This window comes from Panthera onca, chromosome D1 (assembly GCF_046562875.1).
Source record: "Panthera onca isolate mPanOnc1 chromosome D1, mPanOnc1 haplotype 2, whole genome shotgun sequence".
Classification (NCBI taxonomy): domain Eukaryota; kingdom Metazoa; phylum Chordata; class Mammalia; order Carnivora; family Felidae; genus Panthera; species Panthera onca.
In genome coordinates, this window is record NC_138348.1 from 109,117,362 (window position 1) to 109,139,246 (window position 21,885).

Here is a 21,885-nt window from a genome sequence, read left to right on the forward strand (position 1 = left end):
TGATGATTGATTGATTGACTTGAAAATCAAGCTTAAATGTTTAATCACGTTTTTCTTCTTCTTTTTTTAAATTTAAAAGTTGTACCATGGAACTTACAGATATGTCTTTGGTAGCTGCAATACAATAAAACGTTAACCACCTCCCTTCTCCCCACTACTGTTATTTTGGTTTTTCAGTTTATGGGAAAAACAGATGGAGACTATTATACCCTAGATGACATGTTTGTCTCCAAAGCAGCTGAGAGAGAACGTTTTGGTGCAGAGGAAGAGAACCAGAGGAAAAAAGCCATTGCTGAGCATCAGAGTCTCGCTGCCCGAATGGAAAAATGTCCCTACTGTTTTGACAGCTCTCAGTTTCCCAAGCACCTTATTGTTGCAATAGGTGTTAAGGTAAGAAATACCACACTCATGGCCCCTAGGAAGTGACGTAGTGCTGTGTCCAGATTTGCCTCTTTCTTCAGACCCTTACAGGATTCTAACATGTCTGGTCTTCTCTTACTCTGTGTTGCAAATAGTTTTCTTTTCTGACTTCCTGTGATTCTTAGACTCTTCCCTAGAGCAGCATAAAAATTTAGGTGACTTGAAGCTCACATTTTGTATGATTCTCCTCTTTAGAGGAGCAGCACTGGGCCTGAACTTGGGAGCCCAACCGCCTGAACCCAGGTTCTGGCCCTGGCATTGGCCAGCCGTGGGACCTCATTTTCATGGTTGGCACTTGATTCTTAGTATTCAAGTCACTTCAGAAATACTCCGTCTAAAGCAGTTGCTGCTTCTTCCCTTACTTTCTCATAGAACCTATTTGTTTCTTCTTAGAATATCTGATAATTTGAAAATTTTTACCTTATTTTACTTGTGTATTAAGTCCCTCTTCTGATAGGCTGTAAGTTCTGTGAGCACCTAGATAACTCTCACTCATCGTTGTGCACCAAGCATGAATTCCATTGTTGACCAAACATATATCCCATTGTATATCAAGAGTGTGTGTTCCTAGTCACTTATTTTCATAAATATTAATGATTGCTTAATTACTGATAATTGTCACTTATTTCAATAAATATGCAGTGAGTTAATTCTTGTATTGATTAATTATTGTGTACCCGACATACACCAGACCGTAATTAGTTTCTAGAGAAAAGTAGACTCAGAATCAGAAGTACTTGTGGAGCTTGTATCCTAGTAAAATAAGGCAGAAAATAAAGTAATAATTGCCCTGACTGAAGAAAGTGTTGTCAGAAAGCAAATAGAGCAAGGGAATGGGACAAAATGATGGGAGAGTATTTTTTGAGAAGGTGATCTAGAAGGCCCCCTGTAAGGAGGTATTTTAGGGAAGGTACGAAAGATGGAAGGAGCAAGCAACATGAGGATGTGAATGACTGATAATTCAGGAAGGAGCATCGGCAGGTGAAGAGCCGTGAGGAGGAAAGAGCTGGTTCGTGGAGCAGAATGTGGCCCAGGGCAGAGGGAGTGAGAAAAGGAGAGGAGAGGAATGAATGAGTGCCATGCTAGTTCAGGAACTCATAGTTCAGGGACTGTGCATATATGTGTTTATTTGCTAGTTTTTTGTTTCTTGTGTATGTCCCGCCCCTCTCCACACACACCTGTGTGTCCATAGAACTGGTGTGGGCTTTTCCATTCCGACTCTAGCCTTTAGTATCTTTAGGTTGTTGTTAAGACAGTCAGCTTATCAGTTCACATTAGGGTTTCTTTAACTTTATTTCTTCACTCTTCTTTTTTCCCCCTTCCAAACTATCAAAGAGGTAAATGTAAAAGTTCCATTTAAAATTTATTCAATTAAAAAAAATAAAATTTATTCAATTAAAAAAAACCCACCATAACCAATTACTTGTATCAATTTTTCTTAATTCTTTTCCAGACTTTTATAAACATCTACATTTTTCTAGTTATGACATTATAAATATTTCATTCCTCTTCAGTCCGATCCCTACCTTTTAAACACGTAAGAGCAAATTAAACAAAGTAAATTTTTCCTGCTGTGCTTTAGAAGTTTGGAGAATTTTCATTGGGGTTTTTTGTTTTCCCCAGTGCACTGGAGACAGGCTGGGCCCAGGGGGGGCACAGACCTTCTGTTCACCTCCTGCCTTGTAGGCTGCTTCCCCAAGGAGACGTTTCTCAGTTCACTCGTGAAAGTGAACTGCTGGCCTGTGAACAGACACTTTCTGGTTCTTATCTTCCACCCTTACTATTTGTCATACACGTCTTTCCCTGTTCTTGTCGGTGGTCCTCTTCCGCTGTCAGGTAATCCACCCTTCCCCACTAGTCTTTCCTCATGGTATTAAATTCTTTTTGCCTTTCACTTCCTGAGAGTTGGCTGACCTGTTTCTTCCCTTTGGGACTCAGTCTTTTCATTCTAGTTTAACTTAAAAAACCACTGGAGTCTCTCCTTTCTGCATCTATGCGTTATATGCTCTAAAAACTACCATCTACCTCCAGCCTTTCGGCTGTGACTATGTTAATACAGAAATATTTGAAATATTGATTAGAAGGAACCTTATCTGTCATCTGACTACCTATCCCATCCACTGTAGCTAACAGGCCATTTAATTAATCTGAATAAACAAGAAGAAATTACTCCTTTCAGTTATTACCTAAGTTAATCTTAGATGGTTTTGAGTTTCTAAGGAATTACTTTGCCATTTAGTGGAAATGATAAATCACATTCCACAGCAATTCAGTAATTCTCACTCAGCTTGAATTTCTAATATTTAAAGTGAATGTTTTAAATCCAAATGTATTAATGAAACTATATTAATACTCATTAGAATCACAGAGTTAAATAACTTCTGATTGTCAGCTTTTCGTGCTTTCTTCCTCCTTTTTTTAAAAATAAAAGTTATCTGTCTCCCTCGTCTTAACACTGTGCTTTACTTTTTTTAAAAATAGACTTTGTTTCTTTTTTAGAACAGTTTTAGATTTACAGAAAAATTAAGAAGACAGTTCCATATACGCTGTATCCAGTGTCTTCTCTTACTAACACCTGACATTAGTAAGCAAATTCACAAGTTGTAAATTTGTTACAATTAATGAATCAGTACTGATGTTATTTTTAAAAATATTTTGAATATGGTTATGATCTTACTATAAACTTAGGTAAATTTCCATATCCATTCCTTCTTTGTCCTCTCTCAGCAGAGTTTTAAAAAGTTTGCATTATTTTGTGAAATAATATTGTCTGCCATACAAAATACTTCTATCTAAAACCTAACAAAAAATAGTAGAAAATAAGAGTGAGCCCCTTTGCAGAATATTTTTAATGTTCCTCATGAGCACTCTTTGCTCACTATATATAGGCTAATTGACTTTTTTTCTTTTTTAAGACAGTTGTATATAGTGGAAAAATAGCACCAGTTTGTAGGTAACACATGTATTTAAACAGATGGAATTTAAGCAGAGCAGTAAAACTATACAGAGAACATTTCCTTTCTCTCTTACTTGGGTTAATTCTCTTTGCTTAGGCAGTACGATAAGGAAAACCTGATTGATAGGCACCAGTTAGGCTTCTCTTTCATTACCAAGCCGTATATCTTTTCATTCTTGCCCAAAATTGTGTTGTTTCAAGGGCTTTGAAAGCATATAGCTTTCTCAGATCAAGGATAAAGTGTGTCATTCATTTTGCCCTTGGGTACGTTCAATCTCTGAAATACATAGAACAGTTAAAATTGAGACTTGTGCTGTAAATTTCCATTTTATTAGAATCTGCCTTCATGGCTTTTAAAAGTATTTTGGAAATATCAGCTATCTTTAAAAATATTAAAATAAAATATATTGCTTGTAAACAAGTGTGCTTTATTAGGTGTCAGCCATGTTTCCCATGGCTCATTGGTCGCAACTGAGAATAAATACAATAACATTTCCCTTTGCAACTTTTTCCCCATAGGTTTATTTATGTTTACCCAACGTCCGATCTCTTACCGAGGGACACTGCCTGATAGTCCCTTTGCAACACCACAGGGCTTCCACCTTACTGGATGAAGACATCTGGGAGGAAATTCAGGTCAGCATGGTCATTTCATCATTGTAATGCACAGGAGCAGTTTTTACAAAATAATTGCCAGTGGGTTTCTTTATTACCTTTGTCCAGTTTACTTTCTGAACTTACACATTTGTATACATTTCCCTAGTTGTGTACATCTCTAGATCACGTTTTCACCACTCACTCCCTTTTTAGTTTATTTCCCTTATGTGCTCCCTGTTTTGAAGGGTTTTTTAAAAAAATTTTTTTACTGAGATATAACTGATGTATAGCCTTACTAGTTTCAGGTGTACATCTGAAAGCTTTTGTGTACTAAACAAACCGTGACAAAGTAATAAGTATTTTTACTTAAAAAATCAGTGTAAGATTTCTAATCTCTACTTTTGTGGAGCAGGAGATAGCCATTCTTGACAAAGTAAGGTAATAAAAGAGATTTTCAGACAATAAAAAATAAATTTTGGAAGTCAGAGGTTCATATTCAGCATTTGCCATATTTTCCTGTAATGGAATTGGTCTCTGCTGCTGTGATTTTGCTATCAGCCTTTACTTTTATACTTTTCCCTTTATTACCTGGCCCAACTTTTAGATTCAGGGTTTTTCTTCCCTCCCCTCCCCTCCCTTTCCCTCCCTTCCCCTCCCCTTCTTTTTGTGGCCGATTCTGCAAGAAACTGGAAGGCACGACATGGGTGAAATTGCTGCTGAATTATTTCAAGACCTCATAATGACCAAAAAAGAAAAAAAATAAAACTCTTCATTTTTCTAATACTTGACAGTTGAATAGGGGTTACAGGGACCCCTAGTTAGAAAAAGTGAAAATTGTAAGACTGTAAAAGACACTATGTACTGGTCTTTGCATCATGTTGCTAAAGATGCCCAAAGAGGAGATATTTTGACCACACGTTGTGAAATTCAGTCTCTTACTCCTTGTAATCTTTACGTTTATGCTGTGAAAGTAAAGGGCAGACTGTTACCATATATCTGTGGCCAGGCATGGGTAAGAATGTGGACAAATACACTTGATGTGGGAAAAAAATTTTTTCTAGTAGTGGATGCCAGTGCAGTAAATAATTTAAAGTGGAAGTATGCAAATTTGGTTTTCAGAATTATTTTGAGACTTTTCTGGAATGTCTTTTTAAAAATTTATGCATGCAAAACTGATTTAACTTAGAGCAAAATACAGTGCCAAAAAGATTTTAAGTAATACAGGAATCTAGTCTGTGTGTTTTATATTTCTGTAAGAAATTAAGCCACTTGATAGAAAACATTGAGGTGGATAAAGAAGAAATGTATTCATTCAGTAGATACTGAGGACATGAATGTCGATAATCCCGGTGTCCTGAGAAATGCAGAGATAAAATCATTAATTCTGCCCGTAGGTATGGGGTATTTTCGTACAGGTTATATTGCACTTCAGTGGATTTGGGAGCCGTATGCACTATGGAAAATTGAATGAGGGAGGAAAGCCAAGTTATCTTACGCAGAGAATAGCATTATGGCTTTTTGTGTGATAAGAGAATTAGTTGTTACAAGTTGTAAATTAGTATAAGACAGTGAGCAAATAAAGTATTTGAATTCTAGCTTATTTAAAGAAATGTAGCTTTGGGGATTTTTGTTCTTAACTTCAAATATATCCAGAAGTTCAAGTTGGGGCACCTGGCTGGCTCAGTCAGAAGAGCATGCGACTCTTGATCTTGGGGTTTGAGTTTGAGCCCCATGTTGGGTATAGAGATTACTTAAAAATAAAAAATCTTAAAAAAAAAAACTTCAAGTTAATCACGCCCTGGTAAATATCTTTATGGTTATTCCCCCCTTCTAGAGAATATTTAACAAAGATTATTTGACTTAGGAAAAAATAATGTTTGGAAATGCAGGAGCCACTTTTTCTAAGTGATGTTTATCCCCATCCTCTAGTAACATTTAAATTTAATTTTGGATCTTATATTTAATAGAAAATGCAAACCTAAGTTTCAGCACAGCATATGGGAATAATCACAGATTTTGAATGAATAGGAGCCAGGTTTTTTAGTTTCATTAATTATATAGTGAAGCTTGGTCCCCTTTAAAGTTATTCTTACCAGTTTGACAGATAGGTTTGAGCTTATGTTATCGTCAGACACCGTGGATCCATTATTTAAATATCCCAAATTAGCGGTGTGGTGGTGGGGTCATTGCCTACAGTGGGCTTTGCTGCTGAGCGGTGTGATGGGGCCATTTCCCTGGGAAAGCTCCAGTATTGCACCCTCAGGTCTTTTTCTGGGGGCGATCAGACTCTCCAGAGACAATTCTTCCCATCTCTCACCTGGTGCATCTGAGACGGTTTGCTCCTGTTCTGGCAGAGGAGTGGGGGAAGAAGGCTGGGGCAGTAGAATTTATTTATTTATTTTTTAATATATGAAATTTATTGTCAAATTGGTTTCCATACAACACCCAGTGCTCATCCCAACAGGTGCCCTCCTCAATACCCATCACCCACCCTCCCCTCCCTCCCACCCCCCATCAACCCTCAGTTTGTTCTCAGTTTTTAACAGTCTCTTATGCTTTGGCTCTCTCCCACTCTAACCTCTTTTTTTTTTTCTTTTTTCCTTCCCCTCCCCCATGGGTTTCTGTTAAGTTTCTCAGGATCCACATAAGAGTGAAACCATATGGTATCTGTCTGTTTCTGTAAGGCTTATTTCACTTAGCATCACACTCTCCAGTTCCATCCACGTTGCTACAAAAGGCCATATCGTATTCTTTCTCATTGCCACGTAGTATTCCATTGTGTATATAAACCACAGTTTCTTTATCCATTCATCAGTTGATGGACATTTAGGCTCTTTCCATAATTTGGCTATTGTTGAGAGTGCTGCTATAAACATTGGGGTACAAGTGCCCCTATGCATCAGTACTCCTGTATCCCTTGGGTAAATTCCTAGCAGTGCTATTTCTGGGTCGTAGGGTAGGTCTATTTTTAATTTTCTGAGGAACCTCCACACTGCTTTCCAGAGCGGCTGCACCAGTTTGCATTCCCACCAACAGTGCAAGGGGGTTCCCGTTTCTCCACATCCTCTCCAGCATCTGTAGTCTCCTGATTTGTTCATTTTGGCCACTCTGACTGGCGTGAGGTGATATCTGAGTGTGGTTTTGATTTGTATTTCCCTGATGAGGAGTGACGTTGAACTTCTTTTCATGTGCCTGTTGGCCATCCGGATGTCTTCTTTAGAGAAGTGTCTACTCTGGGGCAGCAGAATTTAAACACTATGTAACATTTCCTGTAATGCCCCCGTTTTCAGACTCCAGCTGTGTCAGGTTTTGCCAGCCCAGCAAACTTACTGTTGACCTTCTACAGAGAATAATGCGACAGCGTTCTGATGTGTTGAGGGTATCGGCGTGTTAATTCCTTTTTTCAAAAGACTTCCATCTATGCCATTTGCTTTTTGCTACACCTTCACTCTCCTTCTGTAACCGCTTGGTGCTTACCAGTTCTTGAGCCTTGTGAGGGTTCTTTCTGTAGTGCAGGATGGCTGTCTTCTCTGCTACCCCTGCTGATCCCCTCCCGCCACACCTGCCAGGGATGAGCCAGCTTGCTGATGTTTAAGTCAGTTATTATGGAGCGATCTGATTTCCAGTGAGGCTTCTCTTGTTCTCTTTGTTCCAGTAATTTGGGCTGTTTTAAAAATTACTTTAATGTCATTTCTGAGTGGCTACTCCATGGAGGGCACAGAGTTAAATATATGTATTCTATCTCATAACATTTATCTCTGGATAACTTTACCTTTGGACATGTTCTATTTAGAAAATCTGAATAAATTATAGTATTAATATTATATGATCAACCTTACATAGCTTTGATATTTCCAAGTATAATACTTTAATTTTCATTTCAAAAAGTTTTACTTATATACACCTGAATTGTTATAATGTGACTTGATACAAATTAAGAATTGCAACACTCTAGTATAGCTTACTTAAATATATTGTAAGGAATTTTAGTCTAGATATGTTAACTAAAATGAGGAATGGCATGTAGGTGAGTAGTCATAGTTTACAAATGTGGAAAATAGTGATTACCCAAAGGGTAGTGTTTTTTCTACTAGAAAAATGGGAATGTTATATAATCCCCATAATATGGGGATCTATATCTCTGTGAAGCATAAAATAGTTTTGGTATGTTATAATAATGAACTAAAACACTTTCTTCAGTGTTTGGTTGTCGTATAACTTAAAGAATGAATATTATTTAAATACGTATAGTGTATGTGTTATACTGAGCTTCGGGAAGATCCTTCTTTAGTGGAGCGGGTAACCTCAAATTCTTTCATTAAACTCGTGTTTTTCAAGTACAGTTTTTTTATGCAGAGAGAAGTACTTGAGTGTTTGTGTGTGCCCTGCTTGTATGATGTTTATATTATCATAGTGAACTATTCTTGCATCACTACTAATTTAGTACCTTTAAGTTTGCATTTGTAATTCATGACTCTGGAGTCTGTCTTCCTCACTGTCATCCACATAGTATCTAGAACAAGCATCGAAACAGTTAAACCAGGAAAGGGCTGTGGATCAACAGGAAAGCAAGGAAGTTTGTGAGACAATGTTACATTGTCGGTGCTGCTGCTGCTTTATATCCATTTTCTCCTTTCTTCAAAGAAAGTTAGTTTTCAAATAGTAGTTCTACTCCAGCAATGGTTTTCCTTTTTCTAGCCCGTAAGATTATGTTACCACTGCACTAGGTAATGAAATAAATAACAGTTCATCGAAAATATTCATAATAAATAAAAATTCACAAACGGTAGCAGTTAACAACATAGAGACAGTCTAAAAAACTATCTTATAAAACCAGCTTTGTGTATTTTTCCCATTTTGTTTTCTAAGTGTTTTGTGCAAGTGTGTTTGTTTTCTAAGTGTTTACTAGGCCTGCGAAGGTAACTTTTGGGAAAAACAACAGGGTAGAGGCGGGAATGGATGAACGGTTGTCACTTCCTGGCTCGTGAGCCATGTCAGTCTTAGCACCGATGTCTGTGAATCGTCCATCGAATTGTGGTCCCTGCTGTTGCAAACAGAACCGAACTCACAGTGCTCAAGACAGGAAAAGTTAATCTCTTATGTCACGGTCCAGTGTGGGTTGGGCAGTTCCCAAGGCAGATCGCCCCCAGACATTTAATTGGGTATCCAGGCTCCTTCCATCATCAGGCTCTCCTGTGGTGGGGTCCTCTTTCAGGACCTTGGATGGAAGAAAATGAATACAAGAAAGCACACTGCCCCTTCACTGTTTCAAGGGACACATAAGTCACTTGTCACAAGTGACACCTATCATTTCTAGATACATTCCATTGCCCAGAATTAAATATGTCCCCACCTAAGTCCCAGAGAGGCTGGGAAATCTAGTCTTCTTGTTTGCCCAGGAAGAGGAAAATGAAACAGTTTAGTGAACATGGCTTTTCTTGGGAAGGTTTGTTGTCTGCAGAAATCAGATTGGGGCCATGGCAACTATAAAATTTGAATGACCACTTTCACCATGTAGATACCTATACTAGTATTTTATATTTTATGATTTTTTACCATAATTTAACCTCAATTGTGTGTGCACTGTTAATTTGGTTTTATGAAGTGTAGTACAAGATTCAGAGGATATTTAAAGGGGAAGCAATCCTATATAGTCATCTCTAATGATTTAGCTAACAAGTCACCTGACAATGAGATTATTAGACTATTAGCCAAGACTTTGACAACAAATTGAGTCTTTAAAAGAGGCTTTGCTGAACTTCTCTACAGCTCTGGTCAGAAATGAAAAGCAAATCCTGTGTCTGTTGCTTACTAGGTATCTTTGTAGTTTATCTCAATGTATAATTATTTGATTTCCTTTTTTCCTACTTGTTCTTGTTTTATGAAATGAGTACAAAACGGAAGCGTGACAAGTCATTACTGACAAGTGATCATCGGAGGCCTGGTGGAGTCCCAGGACCCCCACCCCCCAGGCAGCAGCAATAAGTAGCTTCTCCCCTTTTGGGGTGTCCGTGGAGGCTGAGTGGGAAAGCTGAACAGCTGTCTGCACGTGGCAGTTGCTAGGCAGTGTCTGAGCCACAACCTGGCTGAATCTCCAGGGAGTTAGGCTGAGCTAAAGCCAGGAACCTCAAAAGGTGATGTGATTCCACCTGTACGACATGCTTGAAACGGTAGGATTAAAGAAACGGAGTACACAGTGGCGGTTTTGCCCATGTGATGAGAGGGAGTGTGGCTGGGAGTGTTGGGATTGCTCTGTGCCTTCACCGTGTCCCTGTTAATATCCTGGTTGTGATGCTGTACTGTGGTTTTGTAAGATGCTACCGTCGGGGGAAACTGGGGTAGAGGTGTATGGGATCTCTCCATTTTCTACATGTGATCTATAGTCCTAATTGAACAATTTAATTAAGATATTTGAAAGTTATAAATTAGCTGACAAATCTCGATAAAAAAATGTTTCAAAAATAAATTTAATAAGGTGGGAGGGGGGCGTGCCTGGGTGGCTCAGTCAGTTAAGTGTCTGAATCTTGGTTTCGGCTCACATCACGATGTCACAGTTCATGAGATCGAGCCCCGTGTTGGCCTCTGTGCTAACAGTGGGGAGCCTGCTTGTGATTCTCTCTCTGCCTCTCTCCCTCTTGTGCACTCTCTGTCTCTCTCTCAAAAATAAATAAACTTTAAAAAAAAAAAATCTTTCTTCCTCCTACTTAGACAAATATACTAACACTTAATAAAGATAGAATAAATATATGACACTCTACAAGGCCAAGTTTGAATTTCGAATTCTTAGACACCTTGGTGGTGTGGGGAGAGTCAGCTTCTGGCTACAGCCTTCAGCCTGGTCCCCTTTCTTCTAAGCCCTGACATCATCCTGTACCACAGGGGATGTCCTGTGCATACCTGTGAGCGTCTGGACGGCGTGTCTGTGCTCCAGGACTCAGGGTATGAAATAATAAATATGTAAATAAGTAGAAAAGAATAAAAAGTAGGGATTTTATAATAACGCTGAGTTCTTTGGGAAAAGAAAACACTCTTACTGTTCCACCGTAGTATATTTGACTTTGATACACTCGGTGGGACATGATTGTACGTGAAAATAGGGGATGCTTGAGTATACAAGGTCCAAGTGCAGGGTCAGCAGACGTGTGTGGGAGCCAGTGGATGAAGATGCTGTGAGCCTAGGGAGATACTGGGAAGTGGGTTCCACACCCACCTTCCAGGAGGTACCTTCTGTGTTTTGTGGTTATTTTCCTCTGATTTTACTCCTTGAGTTTGATTTTATCTCTTCCTTGTCTTACTGTAGTCTTTTGGAACATTTCCAATATATGCACAAAACTCAGCAGAGTAAGTTTCAGTTTAAAAAGAAAAGTTGGTTAGGGGCGCCTGGGTGGCTCAGTCGCTTGGGCTGACTGACTTCGGATCAGGTCATGATTTCACGGTTCGTGAGTTCGAGCCCCGCATCGGGCTCTGTGCTGACAGCTCAGAGCCTGGAGCCTGCATCTGATTCTGTCTCCCTCTCTCTGCACCTCCCCTGCTCGTGCTCTGTCTCTCTCTGACTCTCAAAAAATAAATAAATGTTAATAAAAAAAAAAAAAGAAAAGTTGCTTAAATATGTGAAATGGTATAGTAGATTTAGAAAGTAAAGTAATGGTAAGGTAACAGTACGGAATCTAAACATTGTTGACCATTTATTTTTTATTTTAAAGGGATTTAGTGTACCTTTTATTGTTTTCCATATTTTGTCTGTAAGTGTTTTAGTTACCTCATCATTTTATTTTCTTCAGATGTTTAGGAAATCATTAGTAAAGATGTTTGAAGATAAAGGGTTGGACTGCATCTTTTTAGAAACTAACATGAGCATGAAGAAGCAGTACCATATGGTTTACGAGTGCATTCCTCTCCCGAAGGAAGTGGGCGACATGGCTCCCATCTACTTTAAGGTATTCTGGATACTTTTGCATGCATCCTGTTTCACAACAGTGCTGTTTTATGAATACGGTTATCTTTTTTCTTGTATTTTTTGTCCTTATATACTAATATCAAACTTTATATAAAGAAATGCAGTAAAGCACACAAAAAAATTCTTTGTAAATTTCTGTAGAGAGAAATTTGGGATTTTGACCTTTAAAAAGCATGCTTATTTGAGAGTGCCTGGGTGGCTCAGTTGGTTAGGTGTCCAACTTCAGCTCAGGTTGTGGTCGCACAGCTTGTGAGTTTGAGTCCCGCATCAGGCGCTATGCAGACAGCTTGGAGCCTGGAGCCTGCTTTGGATTCTCTGTTTCCCTCTCTCTTTCCCCCTCCCCTGCTCACACTCTGTCTCTCTCTCTCAAAAATAAATAAACATTGAAAAAAAAAAGCATGCTTATTTGTAAGTATGAATATACTGTTGAATGGCAGTTTATGCTTTCTATTTTAATTTGTCAGTTCTAAAATGAAAAATCAGGGTTTTACCTTGAAGTCCTTTGCGGTCAAAATTATAGTCGTAATTCTAGAAAACTCACTGAAATTCACAAGAGCTGGAGAGAGTTACATATAAATAGTCCATGTTACAATTGCTGAGACAAGTTACTGTTCTTTTAGTATTTAATACCTCATGATGCTATTTGTAAGAAGAAACTAGTATCTAACCTTGACATACGTTTTTGGACATAATTACTAGAGTTTTTAATCAATTAAGTGTCATAATATTCAGGCAGCTTTTACAAGATAGCATGGTTTTGAGGCTGACCTGAATACATTATAATTTGTAGGCTAATATAAATGCATGTGTAGAAACGTATATGAAATAGTAACATGTAAAGTGAAAAATGGAGGCAGTGTTTTATGAAGTGATGCACGGAGACTTTCCCGTGCAACATTTAGACGATACAGGATGGGAGAGTTTATTCGTGGACTGGACATCCCAGTACAAAGGATGGTGAGACTTGTTGAGGTTAATGAGGTGGTGAAAATACGCCTTCTCTCTACAGATTTCTAAAAACAATTTGATTATTTGATTTTAAGAAATATACTAGTAAAGTAGGAGAAAGAGCCAACTTGCCAGTTGTGTGTTAAGCAAAATCAGTTGGGAAAGAGATTATTATACTTTTCTTCATTTTTTTTTTCTTTCTTTTTTTTGTATCTCCCCAGTAGAGTCTTAGGTGATTGTGACCACAGGCATTGAGGTAATAGGACATGTAAGCAGCCACTGTTGCTTATGTTGGGTGACAGAAATGTCATCACTTAGAACGGTGTGCCACTTTTCTACCCTAAACCTTTTATTTGATTTGCCTTCAGTTTTATACTGAATGTGCTACGTCATAGTATCAGCCCCAGTGCCCCATATGCCTTTTAAATATGGACCAGCAGTGTATCTGATGCTTTTAAACTGTGCTTATTTGAATGCTAATTTTATGTTTAAAATTTGCTTCATTAATGATGACAACTGTACAAAAATGAGAGTACTTGATACTCATCATCCTGGTTTTTCTATTAAATATTTCTTTACCACATATACTAGTTCTGTTGCTTAGGCTCAGAGGTCTTACAATGCCGCATCTATGCATTTTTCCCCTTCATTTTTACTTCTTTGTTATAGGGCCAAATAGTTCAAGTACTTGGTTGTCAGAAATTACTCTTTTGCGAAAAGGGCAGTAAAACTAAACAAATTTATTTGAGTAGGTTTCTATGAATGGGATAAGGAAGTTGTGAACTTTTATGTTCACAAACTTTCGTTTAAATTAAATTGCTTAGGCTTATTAAGGATTGTATTTGTGGTGTAAAGTTGGGCTGAAGTTAGTACAAGAATTAAGAATGAGTAAAGAATATTTCCTTTTTCCTAAAGATAGGACTTTAAAGAAAATTAAGGTCCAATTTTAAATAACGAATTAAAGCCTTAACCCATTTTAAATAATGAACCACCTACCATGTATACTCTATCTGTGATTAATTCACTGTGTTACTTTATTTTTAAACAGTCTCTTTGTGTTTGCTTATAAACTATTTTTTCATTAATAAATGGCTATTTCTTAGAAAGCCATAATGGAATCTGATGAAGAATGGTCTATGAACAAGAAATTGATCGATCTCTCTTCGAAAGACATCAGAAAGTCTGTAAGTATCTTTTTCTTGCCCTTGGTATAAGAAATGATCCTGATGTTTAGGGATCATTAATTGTCACATCTTACTTAAGAAAGAGACCATTTGGGGCGCCTGGTTGGCTCAGTCGTTTAAGCATCTGACTTCGGCTCAGATCATGATCTCACGGCCTGTGAGTTCGAGCCCCGTGTCGGGCTCTGTGCTGACAGCTCAGAGCCTGAAGCCTCTTTAGAGTCTGTGTCTTTCTGTCTCTCTCTTTGCCCCTCCCCTGCTCACACTGTGTCTCTCAAAAATAAATAAACATCAAAAAAAAAAAAATTAAAAAAAAAAAAAAAGAAAGAAAGAGACCATTTGGCTGAGTGACCCAAGGTGAAGTAAGTAATTCTATGAATAAGAAATTCTTTTCATTCTACTTGGTCTAGCAAATGCTCTTTTGTTCAGATGCTTATGTGAATATTTATTCCTGACCTTCTGGCCTTGTGCCTTCCTCACCTTCTGGAGCTGTGCCTTCCTCACCTTCTGGCGCTGTGCCATTGTGGTGCCTACAGTTGGCTGTGACCGCATCAGACTCTGCTGTAGGAGCTCCTGTAATGGGCTTCTCAGCCTCTGTGGAAGTAAGGAGAGGGGCCCTCTCGTTACTCAAATTATAATGAGGATAACATTTTCCTAGAGGCTCTATTTGATTTTGGAGTTCTTCCCCCCCACCCCATATAAAGATTACCTGTTACAATCTTTAAAACAGTGGCTAAGTTAGATTATGCGTTCATTTTTCTTTAGGGGAGTTTCCCAACCGAGCTTCACAGCTTAGTCGATCCACAGACTCACTCTTAGACACGTTACACAAGTTGAGTACTGTCACAAGGACCTCTCTCTTTTCTAGACGTCTAAATGAACTGGAATAGAGATATACTAGAACTGTGGATTCCTTTTTGGTTTTCTGTTCAAAACACACTTTACTGTACAGCCGTTCAGTGAGTGAGAGCTGTTTACCAGGCACTCTTCTATGTGCATTGCACGTGCTGGAACAGAACAGGGATGTGGACTCTGGGGGCGGGGCAGGCACTTCAGCCTGTGTGCTAGGTCATCCCTCTGCCCTCGTGTGTAAATAACGTTATGCGAGTGCAGCTACACCAGTTTGTTAGGTGCTGCTTTTGGAAGCTTTCGTGCAGCAAGGGCAGAGTGGAGAGTTGCAGCAGAGACTATGTAATCTTCAAAGCCCAGAACATTTTATTTAAATTCAGACTTTTATGTTTTCTTAAGTTTGCTGACCCTTGTTCTAATAGATGACACTAGGCTATTTTCTTCCGTATATTCTTTTCGGAAAGCCAGACTCCTGATACAGGTGACTGGTAAGGTATCTCATTGTATTTATTATGTCCTACTCAAGAGATTGAAATTTCATTGCCTTACTGAAGATAGGTTTAATACAAAGGTAAAACATTGTCTATAGTCTTCTTTTCTCCCCTTGCTGGCGAATTCGACCAGACAGTATATTAACTCCCCCCTTAACAAATGTCCTTTTCATTTCTGTCTTCTCTGAGCCTATAGTAAAACGTATCTAGGGGGCAGCTGAGGGGTTCATTCAGTTGAGTGTCTGACTCTTGGTTTTGCCTCAGGTCATGTTTCCAAGGTCATGGGATCAAGCCATGTGTTGGGCTCTGCACTGAATGTGGAGCCTGTTTGGAATTCTCTCTCTCTCTCTCTCTCTCTCTCTCTCTCTCTCTCTGCTTCTTTCTCTCTGCCCCTCTCCCCTGCTTACATGCTCCCTCTGTCTCTAAAAAAGAAAAAAAGGATACCTAGCATACACACATCTATTATGCCTGAGTTTTTCACTTCTCATAATCTCCATTGCCATTAAATATTCTTTTTTTTTCTTTTTTTTTTCTACATTTCTTTATTTTTTGAGAGACATAGACAGAGCACAAGTTGGGGAGGGGCAGAGAGTGAAGGAGACACAGAATCCGAAGCAGGTTCCAGGCTCCGAGCTGTTAGCACAGAGCCCGATGCGGGGCCCGAACTCACAAACCGTGAGATCGTGACCTGAGCCGAAGTCAGACGCTTAACCGACTGAGCAACCCAGGTGCCCTGCCATTAAATATTCTTTTATAACATGATTTTAATGGCATTTGAAAGTATTTCTAAGTAGAAGTTTTTAAAGATACGTATTATTCTCTATTTGCTATCCTGCGTATGCAGTTTTCTTCCTGGTGAACCATCTAGTACCAATTTTAAGTTTGTTTTTTAAAACGTGTTCAGTACTTGAGTCAAATGCCTAGGGAATTTTAATATTTTAACTAATATGGAAAATCTGAAACAGATACAGACCTTTGTAGGAACAGTAGTTGTATATTCTACTTGGAAGCATTGCCCAGATCCCAAGAGTTGCCTTTCTAAGTCATCACATAGTATCTGAGAGTCACAGCAGACAGGGAGTGGGCCAGATGATATCTCTGGTCCCTTTTGGCTTTAGGATTCGATAATTATGTGGATGGAATTGTGAAGAGAACTTGAGTATTAGGAATAATTCTAAAGGAGGTCACTTTTTAGGTTAATAAGCTTTTCAGTGGCTTTTTAAAAATGATAAAAGTGTTTCTGAGCACAAAGTGAACAATCTTGACTTATTTTAATGTTATTTCTATTCTGGAAGAACCTCATTATACTTATTTTTAAAACTCTGTGTCCTTGGTAGTTTCATAAAGTGTTTTACCTGCTTTGTGGGGTGGGGTGATTTTTTTATTCAAGTAAATTCTTGGCTTCTGGTAATTTATTCTGATTCTTTGTTGATTTATGTTTTTCTGCTGTGAGTATGAGCTTCTCTTTTTGTGCCCCCTTGCTCCCTTTCTGGGCCCTGATTTCTCTGTAGTTGTGTGAAGTTCGTGGCAATACACAGGGAAACACATCTCTCTGTGTGCTCAGTGCAGAGTACTTGTGTGTTATCAACTAACTTGTCAACAACACTGCTCGGTTTTCACAAGACTGTGACATTGAGATTTCATGTGAATTCTTTCTCAACTTCTAATGTGATGATTGTAAGTTTAATTTTGTGATAGCTATAATTAAAAAACATCTAGCACATTTAGGGATTTTTAAGACTGAGGAAAGTCCATGTCAAGGAAAATTTGGGTTCACCCAGAGACCTTCAAGCTCAAGGACAATTAGAGCAAGTCAGGAGTAATACCTGGAAATATTGAAAGGGGCAGATTCAAATATTACTGTTTTGTTGTTGTTGTTGATGTTGTTGTTGTTGTTTACCATCAATAAAATGTTTTGCCATAGTTCTGTCAGTGTCTTTCAAGAGCGATACCAGAGGTCGTTCCCTCTGTCTGGCCGAGGCAGGAAAAGCAGAGTGGTAAGTGTGCACGCGCTTTGATACTAGAGCCTTCATGGCGCCTGCTGACGAGCCACCGTCCTGATGAGACAGCCGGTTGTCCCCAGGAGCCACAGGGAGAGGACAGACAAGCTCGTGGCAGCCCGCGCTCCTTGCAGAGCAGTGGTGTGTTTACTGTGCCGTCTCGGCACTTACGTCCTGAGTTGTTGAGTCAGTCACTTGGCATGGATGTTCGTTTCCTACCAGCGACGGAAGGACACAGATTTATTTTGCAGTCCTGGAGGTCACAAATACGAAATCTGCTGCACTGGACTCAGATCAAGGTCTTAGCAGGTGTGCGTTCCTTCTGGACGCTCTAGGGAAGAATCTGTTCCCTTCCCTTTTCTAGAAGACTCTCGGGATTCCTTCCTTCATCTTCAGTTCCAGCGGTGTGGGATCTTCCAGTTTTTCTCTGATGCTGACTCTCCTGACTCTTACTTATAAGTATCCTTGTGATTGTATTGGGCCCACGAGGATAACCCAGGATATCTCCTCATTTGAATATCCATAAACTAATTGCATGTGTGAAGTCCCTCTGCCGTATAAGGTAGTATATTCATGGCAAATAGAGGATTAGCATATATTTCAAGGGCCATTTTCCTGCCAGGTACAATATGTTACAGACAAAGGGCATGGCCCCCATCCTTACAGATTGCTTCCTCAAGTTCCCTCTCCCTTGAAGTGCTGTCTGGTAGTCAGCGTAGTTCCGTAACTTTGTTTTGGCCATTCCCATTCATGCCTCACGTACAACGCTCTGCGTCACCTACCAAAAATATTCTTAGGGAGTCCTCTATCCTTTTTGCTTTGACCACCATGTTTGCACAAAGCCCTGTTGTTTGGAAACCAGGAAAGGCAGTAATGTTTGAATGACCTTCTCTGTGTGAGGCATCGGGCTTACCCTGGGTGCGCAACTTCTAGTTCATCCTCGCAGCAAACCTCTCAGTTCTTCATATTTCTCAGGAGACCCCGAGGTGGTAAATGACTGGCAGAAGGTTCAGAGCTTTGATTAGAGGCCTTCTCAGTCTCTTGACTTTATTTTTTCCTGACTGTCTAGGTCGTGTACTTGTTTATCCTATTCTGAAAATGTGAAAGTAAGAAAAATAAATAAAGCCACAAAACAGTAACCTGTTTTCCCTGCATTTGATGTTATATACTATTATATAGTGTGTGTGTGTATATATATATATATAATATACACATATTATATATATATATTTGATGTTATATTCTACTATTTGATGTTATATACTATTTTATAAACTGATTTTTTTACAACATTAACTACTTATAGTGAAATAGACACGTGGGATTCAGGGCCAGAATGAGCATGTGCGTGCGTGTGCGTTTGTGCGTTTGCATGTGTGTGTGTGTGTGTGTCTGTGTGTGTGTGTGTGTGTGTCTGTGTGTGTGTAGAAAGGAGAGGAAAAGATCATAGTTAGTCCTGGAGATACTTTGAAATGAGGTTGGTTAACTAAATATTGTTATACCCACCTCACCAGTTAAGAAAAAATTATGATTGGGTTTAATTTATTTTTGATAAATAAATGGTAATAAAAATATTATGAGCAAAGCTCTAAGTATATGGTTAGGCCTCTCTTCCTGTTCTGTTTTGTGAGGGAAATATAGGAATGATACCCTTATTCTCTGTGTAGTTTAAAGAAAATTATTCTACTGTTATCTATATAAAAACACTACCTTTTCTTGCTGTTTTCCTCAAAGACAGGAAAAGAATTGGTTTTGATTATAGCTAAAGAGCTATCTGGCTGAAAGGCTACCAGATGAAATGTTTGACTCTGAAAGTTACGTCACTACGTATTCTTGAATTGGAAATTTATCATATGCTCTTGTTGTGAAGGGTTGCCTAACTTCCCTCATATCCTAGAGCAGGAGAAGGGATTGCACAGAACTTGCCGATTCCAGGCTGTACTCATGTGTGATTTATCTGTTTATTTAGGTACCCAGGGGCTTACCTTACTTCTCTGTAGATTTTGGCCTCCAAGGAGGGTTTGCCCACGTCATTGAAGATCAACATAAATTCCCTCATTACTTTGGGAAGGTAAGCTCACAAGTTTAATAAAATTCCAGAGTGTTGTAGCAGTTTGGTAATAACACTTTTCTTTCAAAGGGAAATCAAAACTTGGGGCACAATATAGAGTGAAGTTGGTGAGTGCTCTTCTACCCAGTTTTAGAGAGAGAACCTCAAAGCTGCCAATAAAAATACCTCAGACTGTTGCTAACAGTCAGGAATGTCCCTTTGGAACCCACCATTTTGTGACACCGTCGAGAGTGAGGGTAGCCGTTTTCCTGTGGAGGCAGCCGGCCTCGTGCCACAAGGGTGACACTCTAGACACCCACAGTGAGTTTGCTCGAGGTGACTCCGCTTTGTGGAGGCTGTCCTTCCTTTCATCTCACCGATGGGGGAGCCGGGCTGCAGACAGGTTATGTGACCCGGTCACGTGCTTCTAAGGGACAGAACTGGTCCATGCACCTCTCATTCCTGGTTGAACCTGAGAACGGATGACCTCACGTCTGCACTTACGACGAAGCACCATGTGGTCCGAGAAGAGTATATGACTGAGTCATTTCACATGGTTTCTGGGCACATGTCTGCGTGACGATCGTAGATCGCCATTCGTTTCACTGCTGGGGGTGCAGCCACAAAGTAGGGTCCACTGTGTATCTGGGAAGTAGGTGAGGTAGTGTCAGGCGCTAGAACGAAACTAACGTGGCCGCTGCAACAGTCAAAAGAAGTCTGGGCAGTAGTAGTTCTAGAAGTGGCCTTTGAATCGAGTCTGGCTCAGGCTTTCCTGCTCATACTGTCCTCTGACTAGAGGAGCCCTCGCGAACTCTGCCCTGGGGCCCCTGTCTCCCTCCTCACTCTCATCTCCCCTGTATGGACGTCCTCTACAGCAAGTAGGCTCGCGTCAGGAGGAATCTCGACCCCAGAGGTTCAGATTCAGAACTGTTTATTCTGTTGCCTTTAAAATGTTAGAGGCCCCAAGTCACATGCATTTTTGAACTGTTGAGATATAGTACAGAAACGTGTTTGAGAAATTTTCAAAATGTTTTTTCACAGAGTTAATTAGAAAGAAATTTGTTTTCATTGCTCTGAAAACCCCTGTTGTTTTAATCAATAGAACTCTATAACTGAAGACTCTCAGACTCTGGATTCCTTCCTTCCTTCCTTCCTTCCTTCCTTCCTTCCTTCCTTCCTTCCAGCCTGATTTTTTTGAAAACAAAGTAAAATACCCATTTTTTTTAATTTTGTAAATTTAATTGGGAGATTGCAGTCCTGAACAAATATGTTTATATGATACTGTTTAAAAAGAAAGCTTCCTCAGTTAGCATGGCATCGCTGATCCGTTTCCCCCCAGATTTGCCTCTCAAGAAGCTGCCTGTGAGCCCAAGAACTCCCTTCAGCCTGCTGCCTAAGCTGAGTGTTCAGAGAGCAGGAGGGGGATGGTCTCTTTCCATTCACAGCTGCTTCTGTTACCAAGACTCAGTGGTACCTGTATGGTACCCATAAGACAAAACTTGGTATTTTACAGAGACAGTGTTAGGCCAGTTCATAAACTAGGCTTGCTTAAACTACATTGCTTACTTGGGCTGATGCCAAGAAAATTCTCGCATTAAATCTAAATTTAGTCTTGATGTTTTCTAAAATTACTCTCTTTGTTGGGCCCTTTATTTCTGTTTCTCAGTGAAGGAGCTTACACTAAGCCTTTTCTGATATATCCAATAACTAGAATCTTCTTTTTTCTTGAGTCTCCATGTAGTCTGCAATGGCATTTACCTTATTCTGCTCTTTAAGACAGTTCTTTGTGTAGTTGGTCATCCTTCTGGTCCTACCACAGGCCCACATTCTGTTAGTTCTCTGAAGACAGGTAGATGTATGTTAGTTATCTTTGTATCCCCAACGACATTTGGTACTTGCTTGTACACAGTATGTCCCCTTGGTAAAAATGTTAAGAGCGTGTCCAGGATCTCCCCACACAGTCCTGTGGAAGTAGACTGAACATGCAGAGTTTGACCCTCAGCCCAGTGTTGTCCTGTGTTGCCATACTGCCCTCCCGTAAGCATTGCACGTTTCCCCCGTATCCTTGTGTATGTGGATACTCACAGGCATAAGTTGCATTACTTTCTGTAGCTAACAGCACAGGAAGAGAATCATGAGGGAAGTAATCTAGGATAATGAAAGCAGTCAAATCAAAATCCATTTCTTACAGGAGTTTGGAATGTGACTCTTAAAAGAAGGTGGTTTATAATTTTTAATTCTTTGTTTATTTGGATTATTAGTATTAAAATATGATTCTAGGGATGCCTGGGTGGCTCAGTCGGTTGAGTGTCCGACTTCGCTCAGGTCATGATCTCAAGGTCTGTGAGTTCGAGCCCCACGTCGGGCTCTGTGCTGACAGCTCAGAGCCTGGAGCCTGCTTCGGATTCTGTGTCTCCCTCCCTCTCTGCCCCTCCC

General features: G+C 39.6%; 1 protein-coding gene across 1 annotated transcript in view; it reads left to right on the top strand.

Annotated features, from left to right (window-relative positions):
- CWF19L2 (CWF19 like cell cycle control factor 2) overlaps positions 1-21,885 on the top strand; it is a 150,293-nt gene that overhangs the window by 126,540 nt on the left and 1,868 nt on the right. The window contains exons 13-17 of the mRNA XM_078432699.2: positions 178-390; positions 3,896-4,012; positions 11,755-11,910; positions 13,982-14,062; positions 19,369-19,470. Coding sequence (XP_078288825.2) covers positions 178-390; positions 3,896-4,012; positions 11,755-11,910; positions 13,982-14,062; positions 19,369-19,470 — 669 coding nt within the window. The remainder of the gene's footprint in view (positions 1-177; positions 391-3,895; positions 4,013-11,754; positions 11,911-13,981; positions 14,063-19,368; positions 19,471-21,885) is intronic.